This window comes from Phyllopteryx taeniolatus, chromosome 1 (assembly GCF_024500385.1).
Source record: "Phyllopteryx taeniolatus isolate TA_2022b chromosome 1, UOR_Ptae_1.2, whole genome shotgun sequence".
Lineage (NCBI taxonomy): Eukaryota > Metazoa > Chordata > Actinopteri > Syngnathiformes > Syngnathidae > Phyllopteryx > Phyllopteryx taeniolatus.
In genome coordinates, this window is record NC_084502.1 from 9,579,577 (window position 1) to 9,602,920 (window position 23,344).

The following is a 23,344-nucleotide window of genomic DNA, read 5'->3' on the forward strand; positions in this document are numbered from 1 at the left end:
CCTTGAGTCTTGACGCTCGTCAGCATATCATTTATTCGAGTCCTACTATGTTGGTTTTATACTCCGGTTTGACTTGACCTGATTTATTGCAACATATTTTAGTTAAGTATCACTATTTATTTGTGGAATATGATGAATGACTCTAATGTTAAACACCGTACACCTCATAGACCTCTGGTACTCTGTTCATAAAGCTTTGATACTGTGTGGAAGCAGCATGCAATCATACACTGGAAAGGAAACTGAACATTTTGCTTTGGACCACATATTAGAGAAGGTAAAAATGGAGTGTACCCGACTGAGCTGTTATCTTCATTTTATTAGCCTTCGCCTCTGCGCTCAAAGCTTAGTTTGCTGCCTGCATTCTAATAAGGGAGAAAGCGAGACAGGAGGGGGTGGAGGGAATTGTGTAACAAGCTGTTATGTAACACAATGTGCACGCCGTTCTCTCTGTGAAAGACACACAAGCAAGAGGGAAGGGAAAATTGTTCTCCTCGCTTCAAAACATCATACCCCCATTATGGCAGCGCGTCTAATAACGGCATGATGAGGATAAGTTGTTCAGGAGGTGAGGGGGGCATGTGGGGAGGGGTGGGGGGGGGGGGGCACGGACCCCTGGCTTGCGTGAGATTAAAACCTGCCCATAAAGTGGCATTGAAGAGGTTTTGCCGGGTAATTAAAGTCGATAAAATGTTATTGCTTTCACCCCCAGTGCACTTCCTGATGGTTGGGGATGAACTGTCATGAACATTGGCTGGACACCTCAAACGAGGAAAAATGCTAAGCCGGGGACAAAGACAGTGCAGCTAAAATGATTAAGTTGTGTTTGTCAGGGTTTGATTTATTTCTGGAAAGCTTGTTCGATCAGAACAAAAATAAATGTCACTCTTTAAAAATACAATTAAAAAAAACACACTTATAGACTGTTTATTAATCAAGTACAAAATGATATATTTTAGGTAGAAAAATTCAAGCACACATATCACAGCCACTGATTCATGAGTAAGTGACCTTCACAAAGAACGTCTCCTCAGTCTTCTCCTCCAGGTTGTTCACGTAGACCAGGATCTCCACCGAGCCTGGACTCAGGCTGGGGGCAAAGCGCAGTCCGATGGTGTAACTCTCGCCCCCGTCGAGCTGACCAGCAGACAAACAATGCGCTGTTGAAATTGTCTTTCTCAAGGGGAAATCATACCTACAGTTCTCTCCCTCTACATGTAAGTTACCCACAATTGTTGTCAGTATGTGGCTCGTGATGTGTTTAAGACATTTTATCATTCAGGTGGATTCCCGAATAATCTGCAACAAGAAAGATTTTGCATCCTTTCTCAATGAGGCAATTGCTGTTATGACTGAGGAAAATCGAGGAAAAAACACCATGAGGAGAGAGCTGACAAGTACCGACACCAGTAAACTAGAACAACTCCCTCTAAATAAATGAGTCAGTTTGGGGAAGGCCATTTTGTGGTCCAGCATAGTCCACAAAGGCATGTTCGGATGACCTTTCACCTCATTTTTCTCATCAAACACAATGAACTTGAACAGAGTTTGTCTCATCCAGAATCAGGCATGTTCTGCTGGATGAATAACACAAACTCATCAAATCTTCCCAGAAGAGTGGAAGCTGCAAAGGGACTAACGGCACTTTTCTTTCATTTTCACCATCTGTAGATACAGTGCTGTTAAAAGGTATTTGCCCCATTCTAAAATTGTTATTGTTATGCATGCAGTTTAATGTTTAGGAGCATCAAACAAATGTAAATATCAGACAAAGATAACCCAAGAAAACATAACATTTATTTTTTAAACTTTTCAAAGCTACCTGGCCCTGGGTGAAAAGGTAAATTGCCTTCTAAACCTGATAATTGGTTGGGCCACCCTCAGCAGCAACAACTGAAATAAAACGTTTTCTATGACTGGCAATGAGCCTTTCACATCTCTCTGGAGATATTTTGGCCTTGCAGAGGGAAGAGCAATACCGGAGGGTGTTTCAGCATGAATTAACTTTTTAAGGTCATGCCACAGTATTTCTATCGGATTCAAGTGCTAAATTTGACTGAGCTACTCCAAAACCAATTGACTCTCGTCAATCTATAGTATTCTCCCAAAAGTTTTGGGAATCCTTCACATGATTTGTTTTGCCAAAGTAAGACGAGTCTTTATGTTCTTTTTGGTCACCAGTGGTTTTTGCCTTGGAACTCTGCCATGGATGCCATTTTTGCCCAGTCTCTTCCTTATTGTTGTGTCATGAACACTAACCTTAACTGAGGCAACCTGGGAAGGTTCACCACCGTTCTATGTTTTTTTCCCATTTAAGGATAATGGCTCTCACTGGTTCGCTGGAACCCTAAAGCTTTAGAAATGGCTTTGAAAATCTTTCCATACTGATAGCTGTGAATTACTCTATTTCTCATCTGTTCTTGAATTTCTTTGGATCATGGCATTTTGTGGGAGCTTTATGATTGACTTGATTTTGTCAGACAGGTTCTATGAAGTGATTTCTTGATTGAACAGGTCTGGAGGTGATCAGGCTTTTTGGATGTAGTCCAAAAAAGGTGATTAGCGACAGTTAATTCATGATTTAACAAGGGAGCAATTACTTTTTCACACACGACCAAACTGCATTTAATGTTTACTTGGGTTATCTTTGCCTGATATTTAAATTTCGTTGATAATCTCTAACTAGAACAACAATGCAAAAAAGATAAGAGTTTGAGAAGGGGGGGAATACTTTTTGACGGCACTGTAGTTGTAATGACCGCACAGACCAATATCGTTGTCGATATGAGGTACCTTTTAAGAGCAATCACACCTAAAAGCAGAAAATTGTGTACAGCTACAACCTATGACAACAGTGACTCAAACATACTAAAAATCAGTCACTCATAGTTGAAAGATGCGTTTTAAATTGTAGAACAGTTTCCTCAGCTGTTATGTCAGTTTGCCTATATACTGTATATCTACAAGGTAACTATAATCCTGATAAGATTGGTTTAGAATAGGACTGGTGGAATTGTCACATACACAAACGTTCTTCGCAGAGGATAAAGAATATGCGACTGAGTACTGTTATACTGTCTGTCTACATGTATTGCTGTACCATTTGTGTTCAAATATCGGTTGCTTAAAGATGGTATTTGTTAGCCCGTTTCCCATGAGGTGTTAGCATATGTCTAGCAGTCCTTTACGGCAAAGTTATGTGGTTGCTCTTTAATGTTTAGTGTGACAAAACATTAAACAAGACAAAAGAAAGAAACTGTGCAATCACTGTACTTTGGGATACGCCAAAAGTGACACCTTCTGGACTGTTGCATGTGTGCCTTTATGGGGCGTAGTGAGTGACGTCAGAAACATGGACTGTGTTTAGTATAAGTGTGAACATCTGGACATGGGTTTTGGCCTACTTTAGCGCCTAGCAAGTGTTTTCATTTTGGATGAGTGTCTTTAGACCATTTGTCACTAGTTGATCCACTGTAAAACAAGTTACCACTGCAGCTTGAATATGAGCCTTTAAAAAAAATACTGGCTGGTAGTGGTGTCAAACCGAATGAGTGACATTGCAGAGACGAAATCTTACATAAAGGAAAGATTTATTCCTCCTCTGAGGCAATAAATACAAGACGCCGGCCCAAGAGAAGCGTGCTGTACTCTGATATTAAAGTATGAGGAGCAGAAATAGAAAGAGCAGTTGAGAGGAAGGACACAGTTATGCACTGATACTCCCTCAGACACACTGGAGAGATTCTCGTAGCTGAGTGTACAACGCGGGTCCACACTCTACTCAAATCGTAATGTGGGAGGCGCACATTGGAGGGCCGAGCAGCACTTTCTCACAGCTGGTTGGAGATGACCAGCAGCTCTTACATTCTGACCTGTCAAATGGTCGCCTCACAACAGCGGCTGGCTGCCTTTCTCTCCAAGGCTACATGTGGTAGTGTGTTTGTGTAGTTGTTACCATGCCAAAAGCTGGTACACCTTGTCTCACTAAAGCACTAAATCTGAAATAAAGGCAGGAGGGAATGTTTTCCCCCTGCATTTCTATGGATGTTTATCACCAACATAACTCAAAAACTATTTAACTGCTTTCCAAAGAAACTTTTCCGGATGGCTGTAGCATTAGCAAGAAAATATACAGTTTTGGTGTGGATCGAAAAAAGCAGTGAAGTTGCACAAACGTTAGGATTTCATTGACTTTCAAAATATTTCCCATTGAGGTGGTTGTATTTAGAATAATTTGTTACAGAACATACCAGTTTAATATTAATCTGTTAAAAATAATTTTAAAAACTCCCGATACCCCGATTGTTCAGACCAGTTTTTCAACAAAAGAAGACACCATCATATTTAATAGTGTGATATTATATATATATATATATATATATATATATATATATATATATATATATATATATATACATAAAAGTTGGGAGTGCCCTCTCTAGGACAGGAATGAGCTCCTGCTACAAGTGGAGGAATTCAAGTATCTTGATGTCTTGTTCTCGAATGAGGGAAGAATGTAGCAGGGGACCGACAGGCGGATTGGTGCGTCATCTGCAGTGACGCGGACTCAGTATCGGTCTTTCATGGTGTGTAAGGAGCTGAGCTCAACGGCAAAGCTCTCAATTTACCGGTCGTTCTATGCTCCTACCCTCACCTATGGTCTCAATCTGTGCGTCGTCACCGAAAGAACAAGATCGGGGTCAAAATGAGTTTCCTCCGCAGGGTGTGTGGTCTCTCCCTTAGTGATAGGGTGAGAGGCTCGGTCATCTGGGAGCAAGGTTATTCTAGTTCATGCAAACGGATAAAATAAACAAAATAAATGTTTGTGCCATGTCGCATTGGCTTCAATGTAAACTCGCTGTGCGTCTAAATTATATAGCTACACTGTGAAGCCTTAAATTGAGATTTTGGGTCTAAAAGAAAGCGTGCACTGATAAGAAGAGGAGGAAGCCGTAGGTGATTTGTCGATGTAAACAACCTCCGAGAAAGCTGCAACCGTGTTTTCGCCGTGCATTTGACACATTTGATCAATCATGCCTAAAAAGAGCCAACAGGTGCTTCAGGTTATAAAAAAAAAAAAAAAAAGAAGTCAAAAGCCAAATATTATGGCCACAAATTTTCCTCAGCCAAAGTGTAGATGCCCCCGGGAAGCGAATGCAAAGCCCCCTAAATGACAAAAAGCAGGAGTTTCCCCTTACTCTTTTTAATGTGGCAGCCATGTAAGTATATATTGTTTTCAAAATCTAAACAAATTGCCGATTGACCAATGTCCTGCAGTAAAGTATGTTCGGCATTAAATGTTGCATTTGAATTTCCTCTAAAGGCAAAGTTAAATGTCATGTTTGCTATGATAGTTATGGACTCTGCAATGATATGCATGAGATATGCATGTTTTGTTTTTACCTTTCAGTATCTCCTGTGCCCAATTTATCGACTTTCCAGCCATGTAATTTTCCTTCATTGTTACATTCATTCTTCTTCCCAGTAATTCAATCAATCCTGTGCTATTCGGTATTATAGCGTGTGACAGCTAAATGGGTCTGTTTAGAGAATTTATATCCCCCAAAAGCTTATCAGTATTGATCTCTGCTGTGCTTTCCCTCCTGAAATGTGTTTCATTATTACAAGTCATATGAAAAAGGAAGTAAAGTGTCCCCGGAATTGCTAAACGCTGCTGGCAGGCTTAATACTTTATTAGACACCTGGAGTGTTGCTAACAATATGGAATAAAACAAAGGGCCCACCTCCCTCCCTCAGGCTAATTGATGCAGTGTGGTCAGGGACAGAATTTTGCCTTAATAGTTTATGCGGAAAAAGACTGCCATTGCATCTCACTGGTTTTCGTGTTCATAGGTTTTGTCATTTGTTTTTCCCTTTTATCACATCTCATCAAAAGAGCCGCAATAACGGCTCCTCTACTTGTGTGTGACGCAAATAAGCATTTATTCACTTTCGTTCATAGTGAGAGAGTAATTATTTGTTAACTTGCTTTTTCTGGAGACTCGACATGAGGAACAAGAGGAAAGCTGTCATATACCAGAAGATTGCTTTTGAGAAATACTACATAACTAGGTGTTCAGTAAATAAATTTTCCTGTGCCGTGCCATGAAATAAATATTGGCCCCCCTTCTCTTTTTTGCATAGTTTCCCCACTTTAATGTTTAAGATGATAAAAGAAAATTAATATCAGACAAAGTTAACCCGAGTAAACATAAAATTCAGTTTTTAAATTGTGATTTTATTTTTTAAGAAATTATACTATTCAAAGCTACCTGGCCTTCTGTGGAAAAGTAATTGCCCCCTTGTTAAATCCTGAATTAATGTGACTCAACAGATTTTTGGGTTAATTTTCACTGACCACACCAAGCCTGATTACCTCCAGACTTGTTCAATCAGGAAATAACTTTAGCTAGAATTTGTCTGATCAAGTCAACCAAACGATCAAAAAAGCTCCCACAAAATGCCACGATCCAAAGAAATTCAAGAAAAGATGAGAAATAAAATAATTGATAGCTATCAGTCTGGGAAGACTTTCAACACCATTTCTAAAGCTTTAGGACTCCAGCAAACCACAGTGACAGCCATAATCCAAAAACGGAGCAAAAAGAGAACAGTGGTGAACCTTCCCTGGTGTGGTCGGCCTACAAAAATGACCCTAAGAACACAGCGACGACTCATCCAAGAGGTCACAAAGGAACCCAGGACAAGCATCTAAAGAACTGCAGGCCTCCCTTGCCTCAGTTTAGGTCAGTATCCCTGACTCAACCATAAGGAAGAGAATGGGCTAAAATGGCATCCATGACAGAGTTCCAAGGCAAAAACCACTGCTGACCAAAAAGCACATAAAGGCTCGTCTTACCTTTGCAAAAAACAAAAACAAACAAGACAACTTTTGGGAGAATATTCTACGGACGGATAAGAGGTAAGTTGAACCTTTTGGAAGGTGTGTGTCTCGTTACATCTGGTGTAAATGTAACACAGCATTTCAGAAAAAGAACATCATACCAGCAGTCAAACATCAAAAATGGTGGTGGTCATGTGATGGTCTGTGGCTGATTCGTTCCTTCACGACCTGGACGACTTGCTGTGATTGATGAAACCATGAATTCTCCTCTTTACCAGAAAATCCTTAAGGAAAATATTCGACTATCAGTTGGTGACCTCAAGCTGGCCAACAGTTGGTGACCTCAATCAAGACAATGATCCAAAACACGCCAGCAAGTCAACTTCTGAATGGCTGAAGGAAAATAAATGAAGGAATGAAGGTTTTGGAGTAGCCTAGCCAAAGTTCGGACTTGAATCCTATTGAAATGATGTGGCATGGCTTGTAAAGGGCCGTTCAAGCTTGAAAAGCCAACATTGTTGCAGAATTAAAACAATTCTACAAGGAAGAATGGGTTATTTTTACAGGAAAGTGCAAAAGATTGCGTTCAACCTTAGAGGGTCCCTGTCAATATACATTTTGAAACATTTTATCTGGCATAAAACAGTTTTTTTTATGTCTTTGTGGATTATTTAAACTAGATTTCCCGCCTCATCTCACCTGGAATTTATCCTCTTTGAATTGGAGCAAATCCGGATGGTCAGAGCGAAGTAGGAAGGTGCGGCTGCTGGTGTAAGGGTTGACGTAGGTGATTTTTTTGGAGCTTCCGCGACCACTAACTGGGACACACACTTCAAATGCCTGCACACACACACACACACACACACACACACACAAGCAAATTTTACATGGCAAATTAATAGAACAGCCACAGTAAACTACCTTCCTATGTAGAAACCCAGATAACCATAATCAGTATGTAAACAAAACCCTTCTACAACATCTTCTGTACTATTTCATTTAATCATATTCTGTAATAACCAATGTTTGCCTTGAGGTCTGGGTTACCGGGATATATAAATATTTAAAAGTACTGGTACAGAGTGTTTAAAATGGCTTTAGACTAGACGCAAACTAGTGTAAACATTGTGTAAACTTGAGAGCTACATAATCCAAACTGAACGAAGCACATTGTGTCAGCCACTCAGAACGGAAATCAGTCAACAGCTGCCGAGGTCAAAATGTTTACTTGATGAAAGCATCTGTCCTTTTATGATGAAAATGAACAACATACGGGGACAACTTGTTTAAGTGTCTGGAAGAAGGCTACTTTAATCTACTCACCTTCGATAGCACAGGTCGGTGGACATTGAGGCACAGTAGCCAAGCGGTGACTAACTGCCGCTGCTCCACGTCCACTGCATTCACATACAGGAAGCGAGTGCCTACCCGCCATGGCTGCACCTTCAGCTGGAGCTCTTGCACTCCTGCGGGGGGCAACATGAAAACACCTCCAGGGTTGACCTGCGGAGAAGGGATAAGAAGAATGAAGAAGGTACTTGTTACTTTTCAAAGGTATTGCGCAATACTCAATAGAAATTAGCAGACAAAAAACTGGGGGATTATTTAAGATATGCAACATTAAATGGATTACAGTGAACCCCTGCATCGTGGCAATTCAGCATTCGCAAATTTTAATTTTTGTGAATTTATTTGAGGAACCTTTGTTGGAAAAACTCCACCAAAGCTTTGTGCATCTTGATGCCAAGGAACTATGTTGAAGTGAGTTGATGAGCTTCATTTAGACAAAACTAGTGCTTTGCCACCACATCAGTTACTCAAGGATTTTTGTTATTCGCTATCCCCCCATGAATAATTAATAATAATAATTAATACATTGATATTAGTAAAAGCTGTACTTATTTATTTGTTGTTGTTTTTTTTTTATAATAAAAACATCAAATTAAAAGCCACAAGAGAGAGAGCAGAACTATACATTTTTCAACTGCAAAATCTTCTTTTCCTTTGGGCTTGTCCCTTTAGGGGTCGCCACAGCGCGTCATCCTTTTCCATGTAAGCCTATCTCCTGCATCCTCCTCTCCAACACCAACGGCCCTCATGTCTTCCCTCACGACATCCATCAACCTTCTCTTTGGTCTTCCACTAGCTCTCTTGCCTGGCAGCTGCATCCTCATCATCTTTCTACCAATACACTCACTATTTCTCTTCTGGATGTGTCCAAACCATCAAAGTCTGCTCTCTCGACCTCTGTCTCCAAAACATTGAACCTTGGCTGTCCCTCTGATGAACTAATTCCCTCCCAGAGCGAACCTCAACATCTTCATTTCCGCCACCTCCAGCTCTGCTTCCTGCTGTCTCTTCAGTGCCACTGTCTCTGATCCGTACATCATGGCTGGCCTCACCACTGTTTTATAAACTTTGCCCTTCATCCTATCAGAGACTCTTCTGTCACATAACACACCTGACACCTTCCTCCACCCGTTCCAACCTCCTTGGACGCGTTTCTTCACTTCCTGCCCACATTCACCATTGCTCTGGACGGTTGACCCCAAGTATTTCAAGTCCTCCACCCTTGCTATCTCTTCTCCCTGTAGCCTCACTCTTCCCCCACCACCCCTCTCATTCACGCACATATATTCTGACTAATCTTCATTCCTCTGCTTTCCAGTGCATGCCTCCATCTTTCTAACTGTTCCTCCACCTGCTCCCTGCTGTCACTGCAGATCACAATGTCATCTGCAAACATCATGGTCCACTGGGATTCCGGCCTAACCTCATCTGTCACCCTATCCATCACCACTGCAAACAGGAAGGGGCTCAGGGCTGATCCCTGATGCAGTCCCACGTCCACCTTAAATTCTTCTGTCACACCTACAGGACACCTCACCGCTGTTCTGCTGTCCTTGTACATGTCCTGTATTATTATAACACACTTCTCTGCCACTCCAGATGTCCGCCTGCAGTACCACAATTCATCTCTGGGTACTCTGTCATAGGCTTTCTCTAGATCCGCAAAGACACAATGTAGCTCCTTCTGACCTTCTCTGTACTTTTCCATCAACATCCTCAAGGTAAATAATGCATCTGTGGTACTCTTTCTAGGCATGAAACCATACTGTTGCTCGCAAATACTCACTTCTGTCCTGAGTCTAGCCTCCACTACTCTTTCCCATAACTTCATTGTGTGGCTCAACTTTATTCCTCTATAGTTCCCACAGCTCTGCACATCACCCTTGTTCTTAAAAATGGGCATGAGCACAATTTTCCTCCATTCCTCAGGCATCTTCTCACGCGCTAGAATTCTATTGAACAAGCTGGTCAAAAACTCCACAGGCACCTCTCCTAGATGCTTCCATAACTCCACAGGAATGTCATCAGGAGCAACTGCCTTTCCATTTTTCATCCGCTTTAATGCCTTTCTAACTCCCCCCTTACTATTCATTGCCACTTCCTGGTCCACCACACTTGCCTCTTCTACCCTTCCTGCTCTCTCATTTTCCTCCTTCAACTCAAAGTATTCTTTCCATCTGTCCAGCACACTACTGGCACCAGTCAAGACATTTGCATCTCTATCCTTAATCACCCTAACGTGCTGCACATGCTTCCCATCTCTAGCCCTCTGTCTGGCCAACCTGCAGAGATAGGGCTGCATTTTTCAACTGCAAAATCAGTAATCGAAAAGCTACGATCGAGATGAAGATGTAGCTGGATCCATAATTTCTTTTGGTCCATCCATCCATTTTCGGCAGCTTATCCTGTTCAGGGTCACAAGTGAGTTAAAAGACATCCTAGCTGACTTTTTGCGAGAGAATACACCCTGGACTGGTTGCCCGTCAATCACAGGATGCACTAACAACCATTAACTCTCATATTCAAGACCCATGTACAATTTGGAGTCTCAATTTTGTCAGCACACACATAGCGGTGGTAAAACTTGTTTAATCAAGTTAGATTTGACTGCAATATATGAATTTGAAATGTAAACGAGATGAAATCTTATTTGCACTGATATCTGGATCGGATCTGATTTGCATGTATTTGACAGTGTTTGACTCTGCATACACATAGCAAGTCTTTGTTGATTGGATAACATTTGATTGAACTACACGCATGTGAATTGACATTTTACATGATACTTAATTTGCTCCAAAATGTGTAATCTGAATCAGAGCTGGATTAAATCAGGCAAGATATTACATTTTATGGCTCTGCATACAAATTCAATGAATTGAAAGACATTTGAAAGACTATATTAACAATATAAATGTAATGATATGAACAGGTTTACATTTTTTTCATTTGTTTGAGGTATATAAATAAAAATGTTTACCACCCATCACGAAAAATTCAGGTCGGCAGGAAGTTGCAGACAAACAAGCTGGCAAAGAAACCCACACTGATCAAAACATAGGATATTTGGCAGCGTTAAAAATCAACCAAATTAATGAGTGGGTGAAAGGGAGGGCAAAAAAGCAGGACAGACAATAAGTGAGAACAGTGAGAAAAAATATAACAAGAGACAGGAGGATGTGAGAATGAGAATTATTGCATTGCGTTTTTTTTTTTTTTTCCAAATCTGTTGAGAAAAGCTAAACTATTCTCTAGCGGTGAGCTTTATCCTGTTTTATAAGACTCCTCTGATACATTCCACAGCGACTCAACCTGCTGAGAGTCACATCAAAGCAGCCGCAGTGATGCATATGCTGGAATCTTTTAAAAATACATCTGTCGCTTTTTTTTTCCAGGCTGTACCCTATTTCTTCAAGGAAACTACATTCTGTATCACTACTGTATGCATGCACGATAATTCAACCAAGTTATTTTTTAACAAGCAATTCACTTTTATTTGGGCTTGGAATGAGAACCATTGTTTTATCTAAACCCTAGCAACCATAGAACATTATTCTGTCAAATCATATTTGTAAAATGCATGATAATAATGTTCTAGTCATTTTTGTTAAGCGTAATCCCAGATCCAAGTGCCTTCACTGCACAGTAAAGCCTAATCTTTTTCTTACCATCCGAAAAAAAAAAAAAAAAAATGAAAACTTTGAATATATTTGTTTCAGTGGATGTCAAATAAAATATGGCAAATAAATTGTTGAGAGTCAGTTCAAACCCCCAAAATTACAAAATGTTTTAGTTTAAGCAAAGAAAATAAAAAAAAACAACATTTGCTTTTCATTGGATGTTAAATAGAATATAAGTATATTCCATCACTATCCAATCAAACGCATCTTCAAATGTTGGGAAGTTGTGTTTTTAATCCAAAAAACACCAACATGATTTTTGGACAAAAAAAAAAAAAAAAGAAAAAGACAAGAAAAAAATGCAATACATGCTTTGCATTTCAGGTCCACATTCTGACAGACTTGACTTTGCCTAACCTGTATAATAAAATGTAAAAGAAACCCATTCTGGCATAGTATGGATTAGCAAAGTGTTTTCAATGGAGTTTAGTAGGGAACATGAAAATATCAAAATATCAAGTCATAATGTAACACACCCTACAAACACAGAAGACATGTTGCAAAGAAAAATGGAAAAATTATCTATCCATCCATATTCTTGTCCTGGTTATGGAATGGACTGGTCGGCAACCAAAGGCAGGACAACAAACAAACGACAAACAACCATTCGCGCTCACATTCACACCACATGGACATGGGAAGAACATGCAAAGCAAATATATGAGCAAGAGTCGAACTGAGGACCTCTCAACTGTGAGACATGCACTGTGTTTGTGTTTTGCCATGTCAATGCGGTCAGGAAATATTTTCAGAGCCTACAGTTAATTGATACAATAAAACAAAGTTTTCCAAGTTGCTCCATAAAACAGTATTTATTTTATGATATCCCACTGACCTTAACCCTAACCCTTTCCATGGTGGATGTAAGTAATGTGGTTTGTGCTATAGAAGGATACAAGACAGGAAAATGGAGTCCAGTCCACTAATAAACTTTCTATAGTACAAATATATAACTCATATTTTCACCAACTCTGGCATCAGGAAATGGCACGATCGTCTCAATTTTTACATAATTAGGCCAAAATGTGTTTGATGAGAAGAGACCCAAGAAAGAGACAACACCATCACTGGGAGCGTGATGATGCTTCGTCTATTAATGAGCAGCTGCCGTCCAAAAGTGCAGCAATGCATGCCAGTTTTTCCACTGCGCTTCATGGTTCACACTCTCCATCTGCTTCAAAAACAATTTCTAGAGACACCAGTGGCTTCGTGTGAGCAGGTACCCGCTCTTCTCGAAGCCACGCAAGCTTTTGGCACACTAACACAGACACAAGACCCAAATCACCCCAAGGAAATGCCATTACACCCTAGGGTTACTCAGAAGACTAAGAATGGACTCAGGTCGGATTGGAAGAACAATGTTCAAGATGCTGGTAGAGCCATTTCGACAAGTGGAAAAAAATAATAATACTGGACTTGATAGCTCAAGTCATTTTAGGATTGCCAATCGAGCAAAACAAGCGCGCGTCTGGGTATTTCAACCTTTCTTGGCAAGATGCAGACTTTGAATTGGATTAGTGTTGAGACACATACAGAGACGTTTCACTCAAGTAGCAGCCACTCTAGTTCAATAAAGAGTAAAAAAAAAAAAAAAAAAAAGGAGTATGGTACATGCTTTTCATTGGCTGTTAAAAAGAATATGGCCAATATTTTCTATAACATTGTCCAGTTTCATACAAAAACAACTAAACGACTTTCTTGGTGTTTTGAATTTTGTTTTTATTTTATTTTATTTTTTTTATTAAAGGCGACACGGTGAACGACACGGTTAACACATCTGCGTCACAGTTCTGAGGACCGGGGTTCAAATCCCGGCCCCGCTTGTGTAGAGTTTGCATGTTCTCCCCGTACCTACGTGGGGTTTCTCCAGGTACTTTGGTTTCCTCCCACATCCCAAAAACATGCATGGTCAGTTGATTGAAGACTCTAAATTGCCCGTAGGTGTGAATGTGAGTGCGTGAGTGTTATCTGTGCCCTGCGATTGGCTGGCGACCAGTTCAGGCTGTACCCCGCCTCTCACCTGAAGATAGCTGGGATTGGCTCCAGCACGCCTGCGACCCGAGTGAGGATAAGCGGTTCGGAAAATGAACGACTATTTAACAAAGTTACCACCCAATGTAAAAACATGCACCTCCAAATTTTTTGTTTTTGTTTTACTGGACATCCAAAACCACAAAAAATGATTTCTTTATGTTTTAGATTTAAAAAAAGAGCACAACATTTAAATACTAAGTAGTTTTCCTTGTCTTTTGGATAAAAAAAAAATAGAATTCACACTTTTCATTGGCTGATAAAAGGCTAATATAAGACCATACGTTATGAAATAACATTTTAATGACGTTAGCTATCGTATGCTTGAAAAATATATTTTTTTTCCAGATAAAAAAACATTAATTTGTCAAAACAGCACGTTTGATAAATATAACAATTCTGCCAAGATTTTATTATTTATTGAATGAATGAATAGTTATTTAATTCCACGGTGTAACAGTTTCATCTTTGAAGATTTTTATTGGTGCTGATAATGATTATGGTTTATATTATCATTTTATTTATTATTATTATTATATGATTGGACGTGGGATGTCGTCGAATGAAAACAGCTTCATCTCTGTGAACTGTGGGCTTGTGATGCTGAATTTAATTTTGATGTGATTGGGATATTTTCTGAAATTATAATATTATATAGGTGTTATATATAGATTATTTGTTTGATTATTTTTTAGTTACTGTGAAGTCCTCTGAGACTTTTGGGATTAGGGGCTTATTTATTTTCTTTTTATTGTACAATGTAGTTGGTATCTATGTTGGTTGGTGAATTAGGCCCAAAAAATAGGCAGTGGTTCAGTTATATTAAAGTAAGTGAGTTTTGTTGTCGTAAACAGACTTTACAGAAGTGGCCATGAAACACAAAACCAAATCTTGGTTTGAAATCTGAAAAAAAAATCCGAAATCTGGAAAAAAGAATGTACACTAGAATGTTTACTAGTTTCCTGGGTTCAACATAGAGCGTTAATAATCTTTTAACTTTCCCGTCTTGCAGTGTGAGTTCTAGCTAGAGTGGAATGCAAGTGCGGATGGTCCTAGTAAGGATTAGAGGCAGAGAACCCAATGTACTCAACATAATAAACTGGGACCAGAATCAAATGAGAGTGACAGTGTAACTTCCCAGGCACTAAATGTACAAACTGGCGCTGTACCTCAATCTCCTGGGGGTGTGATGAGAAACACTTGACCTTGCGAGGAGCCTGCCTCCCCCTCAACACCACTGATTGACAGCTCCGTTGGCCAGTGATACAGCTGACATCCACCCGCTCCATGAAATGCACGTACATCTGCCAGATCTGCGAGGGGGCAGCCATCCACTTATCACTATATAGAGAAAACATCATCAGGAATAATTACAGTAAGATAAAGTATTCCCACCACCCCCACTCATCGGAGACATCGAGAGGTCAAAGATGAGAGCGCTTGCATTTTAATGATGAGCCGATAATGCCACCACCATCACCGTCATCAACCTCCCACTGCTGAGACGAAGGAAATTCAAGTCTCGGCGGCTTGAGCTGAGACTGAGAGCTGTGAGTGGGAGGTGATGTAGTCACATACTCAGCACGGCTCTGTGACTACAGCACTTGAAGAGCATTCAGAGACATTTGGAAGATGCTTTAAGTCATTCGGGAATTTGGACACCAAGCAAGAATGTCCCTTTTGTCCAAACCTTCCCATGAGGCAACTTCCACATGAAAGAGACAACATGGGATGCAGATGTAAAAAGCAGAAGTAGTAATAGTTAACTTTAAGTAAGTCCTTAAGTAAGTCATTTACAGTACATTAAAGTACTCAGACAGCCATTAATTTTCACCTACGTCCCATTTCAGATCACGGTTCCTATTAGTGGGCCAACAATCCAACACTTGGTGAATTGTGCTTCATAATGATAATGAGACCTCACATCAAAGGATCCAAACACGACGTCGCTATGAATGCTAAGCCGCCACAAGCCATCGTGATATCATCAAGGACCAATCAGTGCAAAAACTGTTTTCCATATTTAAATGGAAGCCGATATCCATGTTTTGTTTCTAAATACATTAAATATGTTGGAAGTGCTGAAAACATATGCAAAGACATAACAATATAGTTCTGAATTGTTGAAGTATAGTTTAAGCATCTTTATCAGCGTTTGAATTTTCTTTATTTTGTGGGCGGGGCTAAGACACGGCCGATGGACGTATACTTTCTAGCAAGAGTTCCCTCCCCCACTATATACAGTGGGTAGGAAAGTATTCAGACCCCCTTACATTTTTCACTCTTTGTTATATTGCAGGCGGCACGGTGGACGACTGGTTAGAGCGTCAGCCTCACAGTTCTGAGGACCCGGGTTCAATCCCCGGCCCCGCCTGTGTGGAGTTTGCATGTTCTCCCCGTGCCTGGGTTTTCTCCGGCAACTCCGGTTTCCTCCCACATCCCCAAAACATGCATTAATTGGAGACCCTAAATTGCCCGTAGGCATGACTGTGAGTGCGAATGGTTGTTTGTTTCTATGTGCCCTGCGATTGGCTGGCAACCAGTTCAAGGTGTACCCTGCCTCCTGCCCGATGACAGCTGGGATAGGCTCCAGCACGCCCGCGACCCTAGTGAGGAGAAGCGGCTCAGAAAATGGATGGATGGATGGATGTTATATTGCAGCCATTAGCTAAAATCATTTAATCATTTTTTTTCCTCAATGTACACACAGCACCCCATATTGACAGAAAAAAAAACTGAATTGTTGAAAATTTTGCAGATTTATTAAAAAAAACAAAAACTGAAATATCACACAGCCATAAGTATTCAGACCTGTTTAGTATTTAGTAGAAGCACCCTTTTGAGCTAATACAGCCATGAGTCTTTTTTGGGAAGTTTTTCACACCAGGATTTGGGGATTCTCTGCCATTCCTCCTTGCAGATCATCTCCAGTTCTGTCAGGTTGGATGGTGAACGTTGGTGGACAGTAATTGTCAGGTCTCTCCAGATGCTCAATTGGGTTTAAGTCAGGGCCCTGGCTGGGCCATTCAAGAAAAGTCACGGAGTTGTTCTGAAGCCTCTCCTTTGTTATTTTAGCTGTATGCATAGGGTCATTGTCTTGTTGGAAGGTGAAACTTCGGCCCAGTCTGAGGTCCTGAGAACTCTGGAGAAGGTTTTTGTCCAGGATATCCCTGTACTTGGCCGCATTCATCTTTCCTTTGATTGCAACCAGTCGTCCTGTCCCTCCAGCTGAAAAACACCCCCACAGCATTATGCTGCCACTACCATGCTTCACTGTTGGGACTGTATTGGACAGGTGATGAGCAGTGCCTGGTTTTTGTCACACTTACCGCTTAGAATTAAGGCCACAAAGTTCTATCTTCGTCTCATGAGACCAGATAATCTTATTTCTCACCATCTTGGAGTCCTTCAGGTGTCTTTTAGCAAACTCCATGCGGGCTTTCATGTGTCTTGCACTGAGGACAGGCTTCCGTCGGACCACTCTGCCATAAAGCCCTGACTGGTGGAGAGCTGCAGTGATGGTTGACTTTCTAGAACTTTCTCCCATCTCCCGACTGCATCTCTGGAGCTCTGCTTCTTTACCTCTCTCACCAAGGCTCTCCTCCGCCGATTGCTCAGTTTGGCCGTACGGCCTTTGGTAGGAAGGGTCTTGGTCGTCCCAAACGTCTTCCATTTCAGGATTGTGGAGGCCACGGTGCTTAGGAGTTGAGCCTCCTAACGTGATTTTACATCGGATAAGCTATCACCCCCTCAGTATGTTGGATTCCTTTTGGCGCATCCATTCGACATGCCCACAGCATCTGAGAGCTGAGAGGTGTCCCTTATTATTCCAGTTTTGGAGACTGAGTTTATATACTTAGCGATTTGCTTAATTCATTCAAATTCGGCAGGCTTGTAATCATTACTCTTCTCTGTGGTGTGTCGAATATAAATGACATTTTTTGGGCCTGTTTAGTGTCATTTTAAGAATAACAGCGATCCAATCAGATCAAAGCTTATTTACATATTCGAGATCAATGAGAAATCCAAGCGTCTTAAATGCCAGGGCTAAAAGACCAACTAACATAGCTTGAAAAGCAACATCCTGGGCATTTTCAACCCAAATTATCTTGCAAACCTGCTAAAAGTACATCAAAGAGTATGAAACTGATGACATTTAGTCTTTAAGGAAAATGAAATGTTGTGCCCACTGTAAGAATACTTACGTGAAAACCATCACAAAGAACATTTTGATATTGGGACTCGGACCTCCGGGTATTTTCAAGTAGACATCCTGAGGCTCTCCTGGCTTCTATTGACACAGAAAAAAATAATAAATGGGTAAAAAGAAATAAGGGGATAGAAATTACCATTCAAAAAAAAACAAAGACAACACATTAGCATGTTAAAAGCATTCAACTGGATCCAAGAGAAGCCTTCTGTGCTTCAAAAAAGGTACTCAACTCATTACAAAGAATGCTGGAATAGCACTCTGCCTCTAAACAAAGGATGGTGCTGAAGCTATCAGTTTAGTAATTAATCCCCTGCTTAAATTAGTGTGGGCTGAGACATTTAAATGTCGTGTAAAGGAAGTCATTCTCTCACCAGCATCCGGGTCTGACAGATGATGTTTGGGTCACTGCAGCGTACAGAAATGTGAGTCTTGGTATCCGAGCCGCCAACTGCTTCAAGTATTAGAAAGATTTGAAAAAAAAACAAACAAACAAAAAACACACACACATTAATGCACAGGTGGATCATCGGGATCAGAATCACCTTTACTGACCAAGTGTGTTTTACAAAACACACAAGGAATTTGTCTCCAGGAGTTGAAGTCACGCTAGTACTATTGCAAAAGACTATCAAAATATACATTGTGCAAAAAATGCTGAGGTTGAACGATGAAAACTGTAACACCAGCAAGAAAGAGATGAATGAAATGGCAAGGTGTCACACTCTGAAATTTGGAGTCAACTCTTAAAGCTATTTTATGTAACTTTTGTCACCCCCTATAGGCTGGAATTCTGGATTACAACTACAGAGCCGCCGCTTCGATATGACGTAAGATGTGCATTTTATGCCCCTATGCATTTTTATTCTATTTTGAAGGACAGCCATTGGGGGGAAAAAAATTACGGCAGTATTGCTGCGTTTGTGCATACGTTGTTCGGACGGTGATGAACTTTGTGTATTTTACATCAGGCACCTTGTTGGGCAGCTAAGGGGTACTCAGAAAAGATGCGTTGAGTTTGTTCACTATAATTATTCTTATTTTTATATTATTTTAGTTTAAACAGTAATTATTGTATGATTATTTTATGCTATAAAAACGCAAATTAATTTGTTAAGTGAGCTTTTTACAAATGGGAGAGAAGGGTCAAGCAATGTGTAAATGTAAAAATGTTTATCCAACATAACTACAGATGTCCATTTTGAAGACTGTTTCATGATTCGAATTTGCAATTTTTTTAATGTACATATAGCAATGTAATATACAAATTGTATTTAATTACAAATAAAATCAGTCATATGGTTTTATTGCCTTATAGTGAGGTGTACATTGATTTAAGTTACCAAATATGCTTCCTTTCCCAATCAAGAGTTTCATAAAATGCAATGACTTGAAAATTGCTATTACAAACAATAATACAATAATAAGTGTGCAGTAGTAATCTGTGCTACCTGAGCGTGTGTGCCAGGGTGGCAAGCGGATAGCCTTCTTGAGGAAACTGAGTTCTAGATGATAAAGTCGGAAAGTTTGGTCGACAATGTGAGGTGATGGCTCCACGATCGCCTGGCAGATGGCTATCGGATCACCATTTTCTGCTTTGAATGAAACCTGTAGACAGAAGGTCGAGTTAGTTAGTTCGATACAGGATCTTTTCAATCCATTTCATTTCATTACAATGTGTGTTTGAGCAGTTTAGACTTAAAGAGGGTATTTTGTAACATTTATTTGTGTTGTTTGGGCAGACGCTGTATGTATACGTCAATGATTGGCGCACTTCCATGATGTTAAGCTTGCATTGAGGGGCTACATATCCAATGTTTTCGTTTACGTTGCAGTCACATTGCCAGATATCTGATCCATATACAATTTTTATCCACAGTTGAAAGAGGCCTCCAACGTTTTTTTGAATTATTTTTATGCTATTCTGAAGCTGGTTTGAATTGTGTCTCTTGAGAGCAATACAATTTGAATTCTTTCACTTCAACCATCTTGTGTAAATCCAGCCTATGTGCGTCATCCTTAATCTCTTCAATCACCCACATAATGTACAACCCCAATTCCAATGAAGTTGGGACGTTGTGTTAAACATAAATAAAAACAGAATACAATGATTTGCAAATCATGTTCAACCTACATTTAATTGAATACACTACAAAGACAAGATATTTAGTGTTCAAACTGATCAACTTTATTGTTTTTAGCAAATAATCATTAATTTAGAATTTTATGGCTGCAACACTTTCCAAAAAAGATGGGACAGGGTCATGTTTACCACTGTGTTACATCCTCTTTTCTTTTAACAACATTCAATAAACGTTTGGGAACTGAGGACACTAATTGTTGAAGCTTTGTAGGTGGAATTCTTTCCCATTCATGCTTGATGTACAGCTTCAGCTGTTCAACAGTCCGGGGTCTCCGTTGTCGTATTTTAAGCTTCATAATGCGCCACACATTTTCAATGGGAGACAGGTCTGGACTGCAGGCAGGCCAGTCTAGTACCCGCACTCTTTTACTACAAAGCCACGCTGTTGTAACACATGCAGAATGTGGTTTGGCATTGTCTTGCTGAAATAAGCAGGGGTGTCCATGAAAAAGACGTTGCTTGGATGGCAGCATATGTTACTCCAAAACCTGAATGTAACATCCATCCATCCACTGTCTTCCACTTATCCGAGGTCGGGTCGCGGGGGAAGCAGCCTCAGCAGGGAAGCCCAGACTTCCCTCTCCCAGCCACTTCCTCTAGCTCTTCCGAGGGGTGAACCCAACGTACATGCGCCGAGCTGGGGGGCAATAAGTGTACCTACACCTGCTCGGCGCCCCACCTCCTGGCCTGGCTCCAGAGGGGGACTCCGGTGACCCGCGTCCGGGCAAGGGAAACCTAGATCCATATATTTTGTTCGTCATAGTGGTTTTTATCACCACGATAAGGTGACGGCTCAAGGAGAAGTGTATGTACCTTTCAGCATTAATGGTGCCTTCACAGATCTGTACGATACCCATGCCATTGGCACTAACACAGCCCCCAAACCATCACAGATGCTGGCTTTTGAACTTTGCGTCCATAACAGTCCGGGTGGTTCTTTTCATCTTTGGCCCGGAGGACACGACGTCCACAATTTCCAAAAACAATTTGAAATGTGGACTCTTCGGACCACAGAACAATTTTCCACTTTGCATCAGTCCATCTTAGTTGAGCTCGGGCCCAGAGAAGCCGGCGGCATTTTTGGGTGTTGTTGATAAATGGCTTTTGCTTTGCATAGGAGAGGTTTCAAATTGCACTTACAGATGTAGCACCGACATTTTTGCTATTGCTATTTAATCAACAGGTACATATGAAATTATAACTATAGTTAGTTATTGTTGTATTGTAAACAATATATGTATTCTTTATTTTCTGTATTTGTATTGCTTGGCACGGCGGAAGGCTGTCTCTTGGTCGCTTAACACCCCGAAATGAATTTTCAGCGTGTGGAAACTCATGTGCAATTAGCTTTAATCTGTGACGTTGAGGCATTGCGTAACTGCAATTCAAATATCATATCACCGATCGGTCACTTATGAAAATAGTTGCGGAACCCTGCACACTGTGTGGAGGGTTCAGTCGGGTTTGGCCGCATTTCCCGGTGTGCGGCAGTCTTTTGACTCTAATGTCTCGTGAGACAAGCTTAAATTCATGCGCTTGCCTAATGAGAGCCTCCAATGGAATCTCATGTAGCAGAAATAATTTTTGCCGACAGCAGTAATATGATGCGGCTGCAGAGTAAATTACATCACAAGAAGATTAAAAAAGCACATGGTCTTATCTCAAGTTCATCCAATAGAAATGCACTGTATTGACATCGTTTCTTCCTCCTCTCATCTCGTTACGTATTATTAACGGTGTGTGAAATGGGAAAGTAACTTCAGCCATACTTAGCGTGCACGCTTCATTTAATTAGATTAGCCAGACGTGTCAAACTGTCCTCCTTTTAGAGGCATTTTAACGCATAAGCCTGACATTTCCAGTTGGAGATAAAAAAAAAATAATAAAAAAAAAAAAAATATATATATATATATATATATAAGTTGAGTAAGATAAAGAAGATAAATGTGATTTCTAGCGTATAATTTTGCTCGACACCCTCACTTGTCTGGCTCGTGTAACTTTTGAAGTTGGCAACTTTGGCACTTCAAAAGCAGCAGGAGCGGTGGCAGAGAGAAGAGCGGAGGGCGGAGGCTATACACTGCAACTTCCATCTTAGAAGACTTGCAGCTGAGAATAAAATCAGATAGGAGGTAAACATGATCCTCTACAGTGAGGAGATCTCGAGCACAATAAGGCACACGCTTTACCTTGATGGTTTTGGCAGCAGCAATATTGGACAGAATCTTCTTAGCCACATTAGAACTTTTGCTTGGAGGTAGAACGCTCGGCCCCTGTGAGGATATGATAAGACACAGGATGCTTATCAAAACTGATCCTCTGTCAAGCCCAAACGAAAACGAGTGCGTCGGATAGCTTGTATCTTGCACCTCCAGCCAGAAAGAAAATGCAAACGATCACAAACGATAGATGAGAGCGTGAGGATTTAATAGGACAGTTTGTCCTTTTGGCATCAACTATTGAGTCGCAGTACATGTTTACTTGCTAAAGCCAGCTACAACATCAGCTATGGTTCATATTTATTTAGCTAAAATGACAACGACTATGGTTAATATTTATTCAGGTGAAATGACAACAAATTTCAGTTACACTCCTTTCTTCCTGCCACTGGGTTCTCACAACAAACAAATTAGCTACAATACAACGTATTCCTATATGACTCAATACTAAAGCTGTAGCAGAAAATCTGCCTCGACAAAAATGATCAGATTTGATCAGAACAGTCACAGGGATATTCATTTAATACATCTGGGTTGAAAAATAAGTCAACCTGTCAACCAAAACAAAAAACACAGGTTATGACACATATGTGATGCAGGAGTCTGACTGCTTTAAGCAAGACCGTAACTTCCCCAAAATTGAAAGAAAAAGAAAAATGCATGCATGCATGAGAGTTATCCTTCGATGCGACTGAGCCTTGTTGCATGAACCTATGCAGTCTGCTGGGATGAGAGGCGAAATGTCATCTAAAAGAACCAGAACAGTCCAGTTTCGATCAATGCAATGCCCTGAGAATGCGTCACACGAATATGCTCATTCATCCATTTCGTTTCATCCTCAGGGCATTGAATTGATTGCAACTGGAC

At 40.5% G+C, this 23,344-nt stretch overlaps 1 protein-coding gene across 5 annotated transcripts in view; it reads right to left on the reverse strand.

The window, feature by feature from the left end:
- Positions 1 to 626: 626 nt before the first annotated feature.
- Positions 627 to 23,344, reverse strand: part of nphp4 (nephronophthisis 4) — a 174,769-nt gene continuing 152,051 nt past the window's right edge. For 3 of the 5 annotated variants that reach the window (XM_061769312.1, XM_061769313.1, XM_061769310.1), the window contains 8 exons: positions 22,448 to 22,531; positions 19,567 to 19,723; positions 18,490 to 18,569; positions 18,111 to 18,196; positions 15,075 to 15,246; positions 8,168 to 8,347; positions 7,544 to 7,684; positions 627 to 1,137 (listed from right to left, as the gene is read on the reverse strand). In XM_061769312.1, coding sequence (XP_061625296.1) covers positions 997 to 1,137; positions 7,544 to 7,684; positions 8,168 to 8,347; positions 15,075 to 15,246; positions 18,111 to 18,196; positions 18,490 to 18,569; positions 19,567 to 19,723; positions 22,448 to 22,531 — 1,041 coding nt within the window. In that variant the 3' untranslated portion in view covers positions 627 to 996. Of the gene's footprint in view, positions 1,138 to 7,543; positions 7,685 to 8,167; positions 8,348 to 15,074; positions 15,247 to 18,110; positions 18,197 to 18,489; positions 18,570 to 19,566; positions 19,724 to 22,447; positions 22,532 to 23,344 lie in introns of those variants that run through there. The other 2 variants (XM_061769311.1, XR_009787986.1) reach the window with 2 other exon arrangements.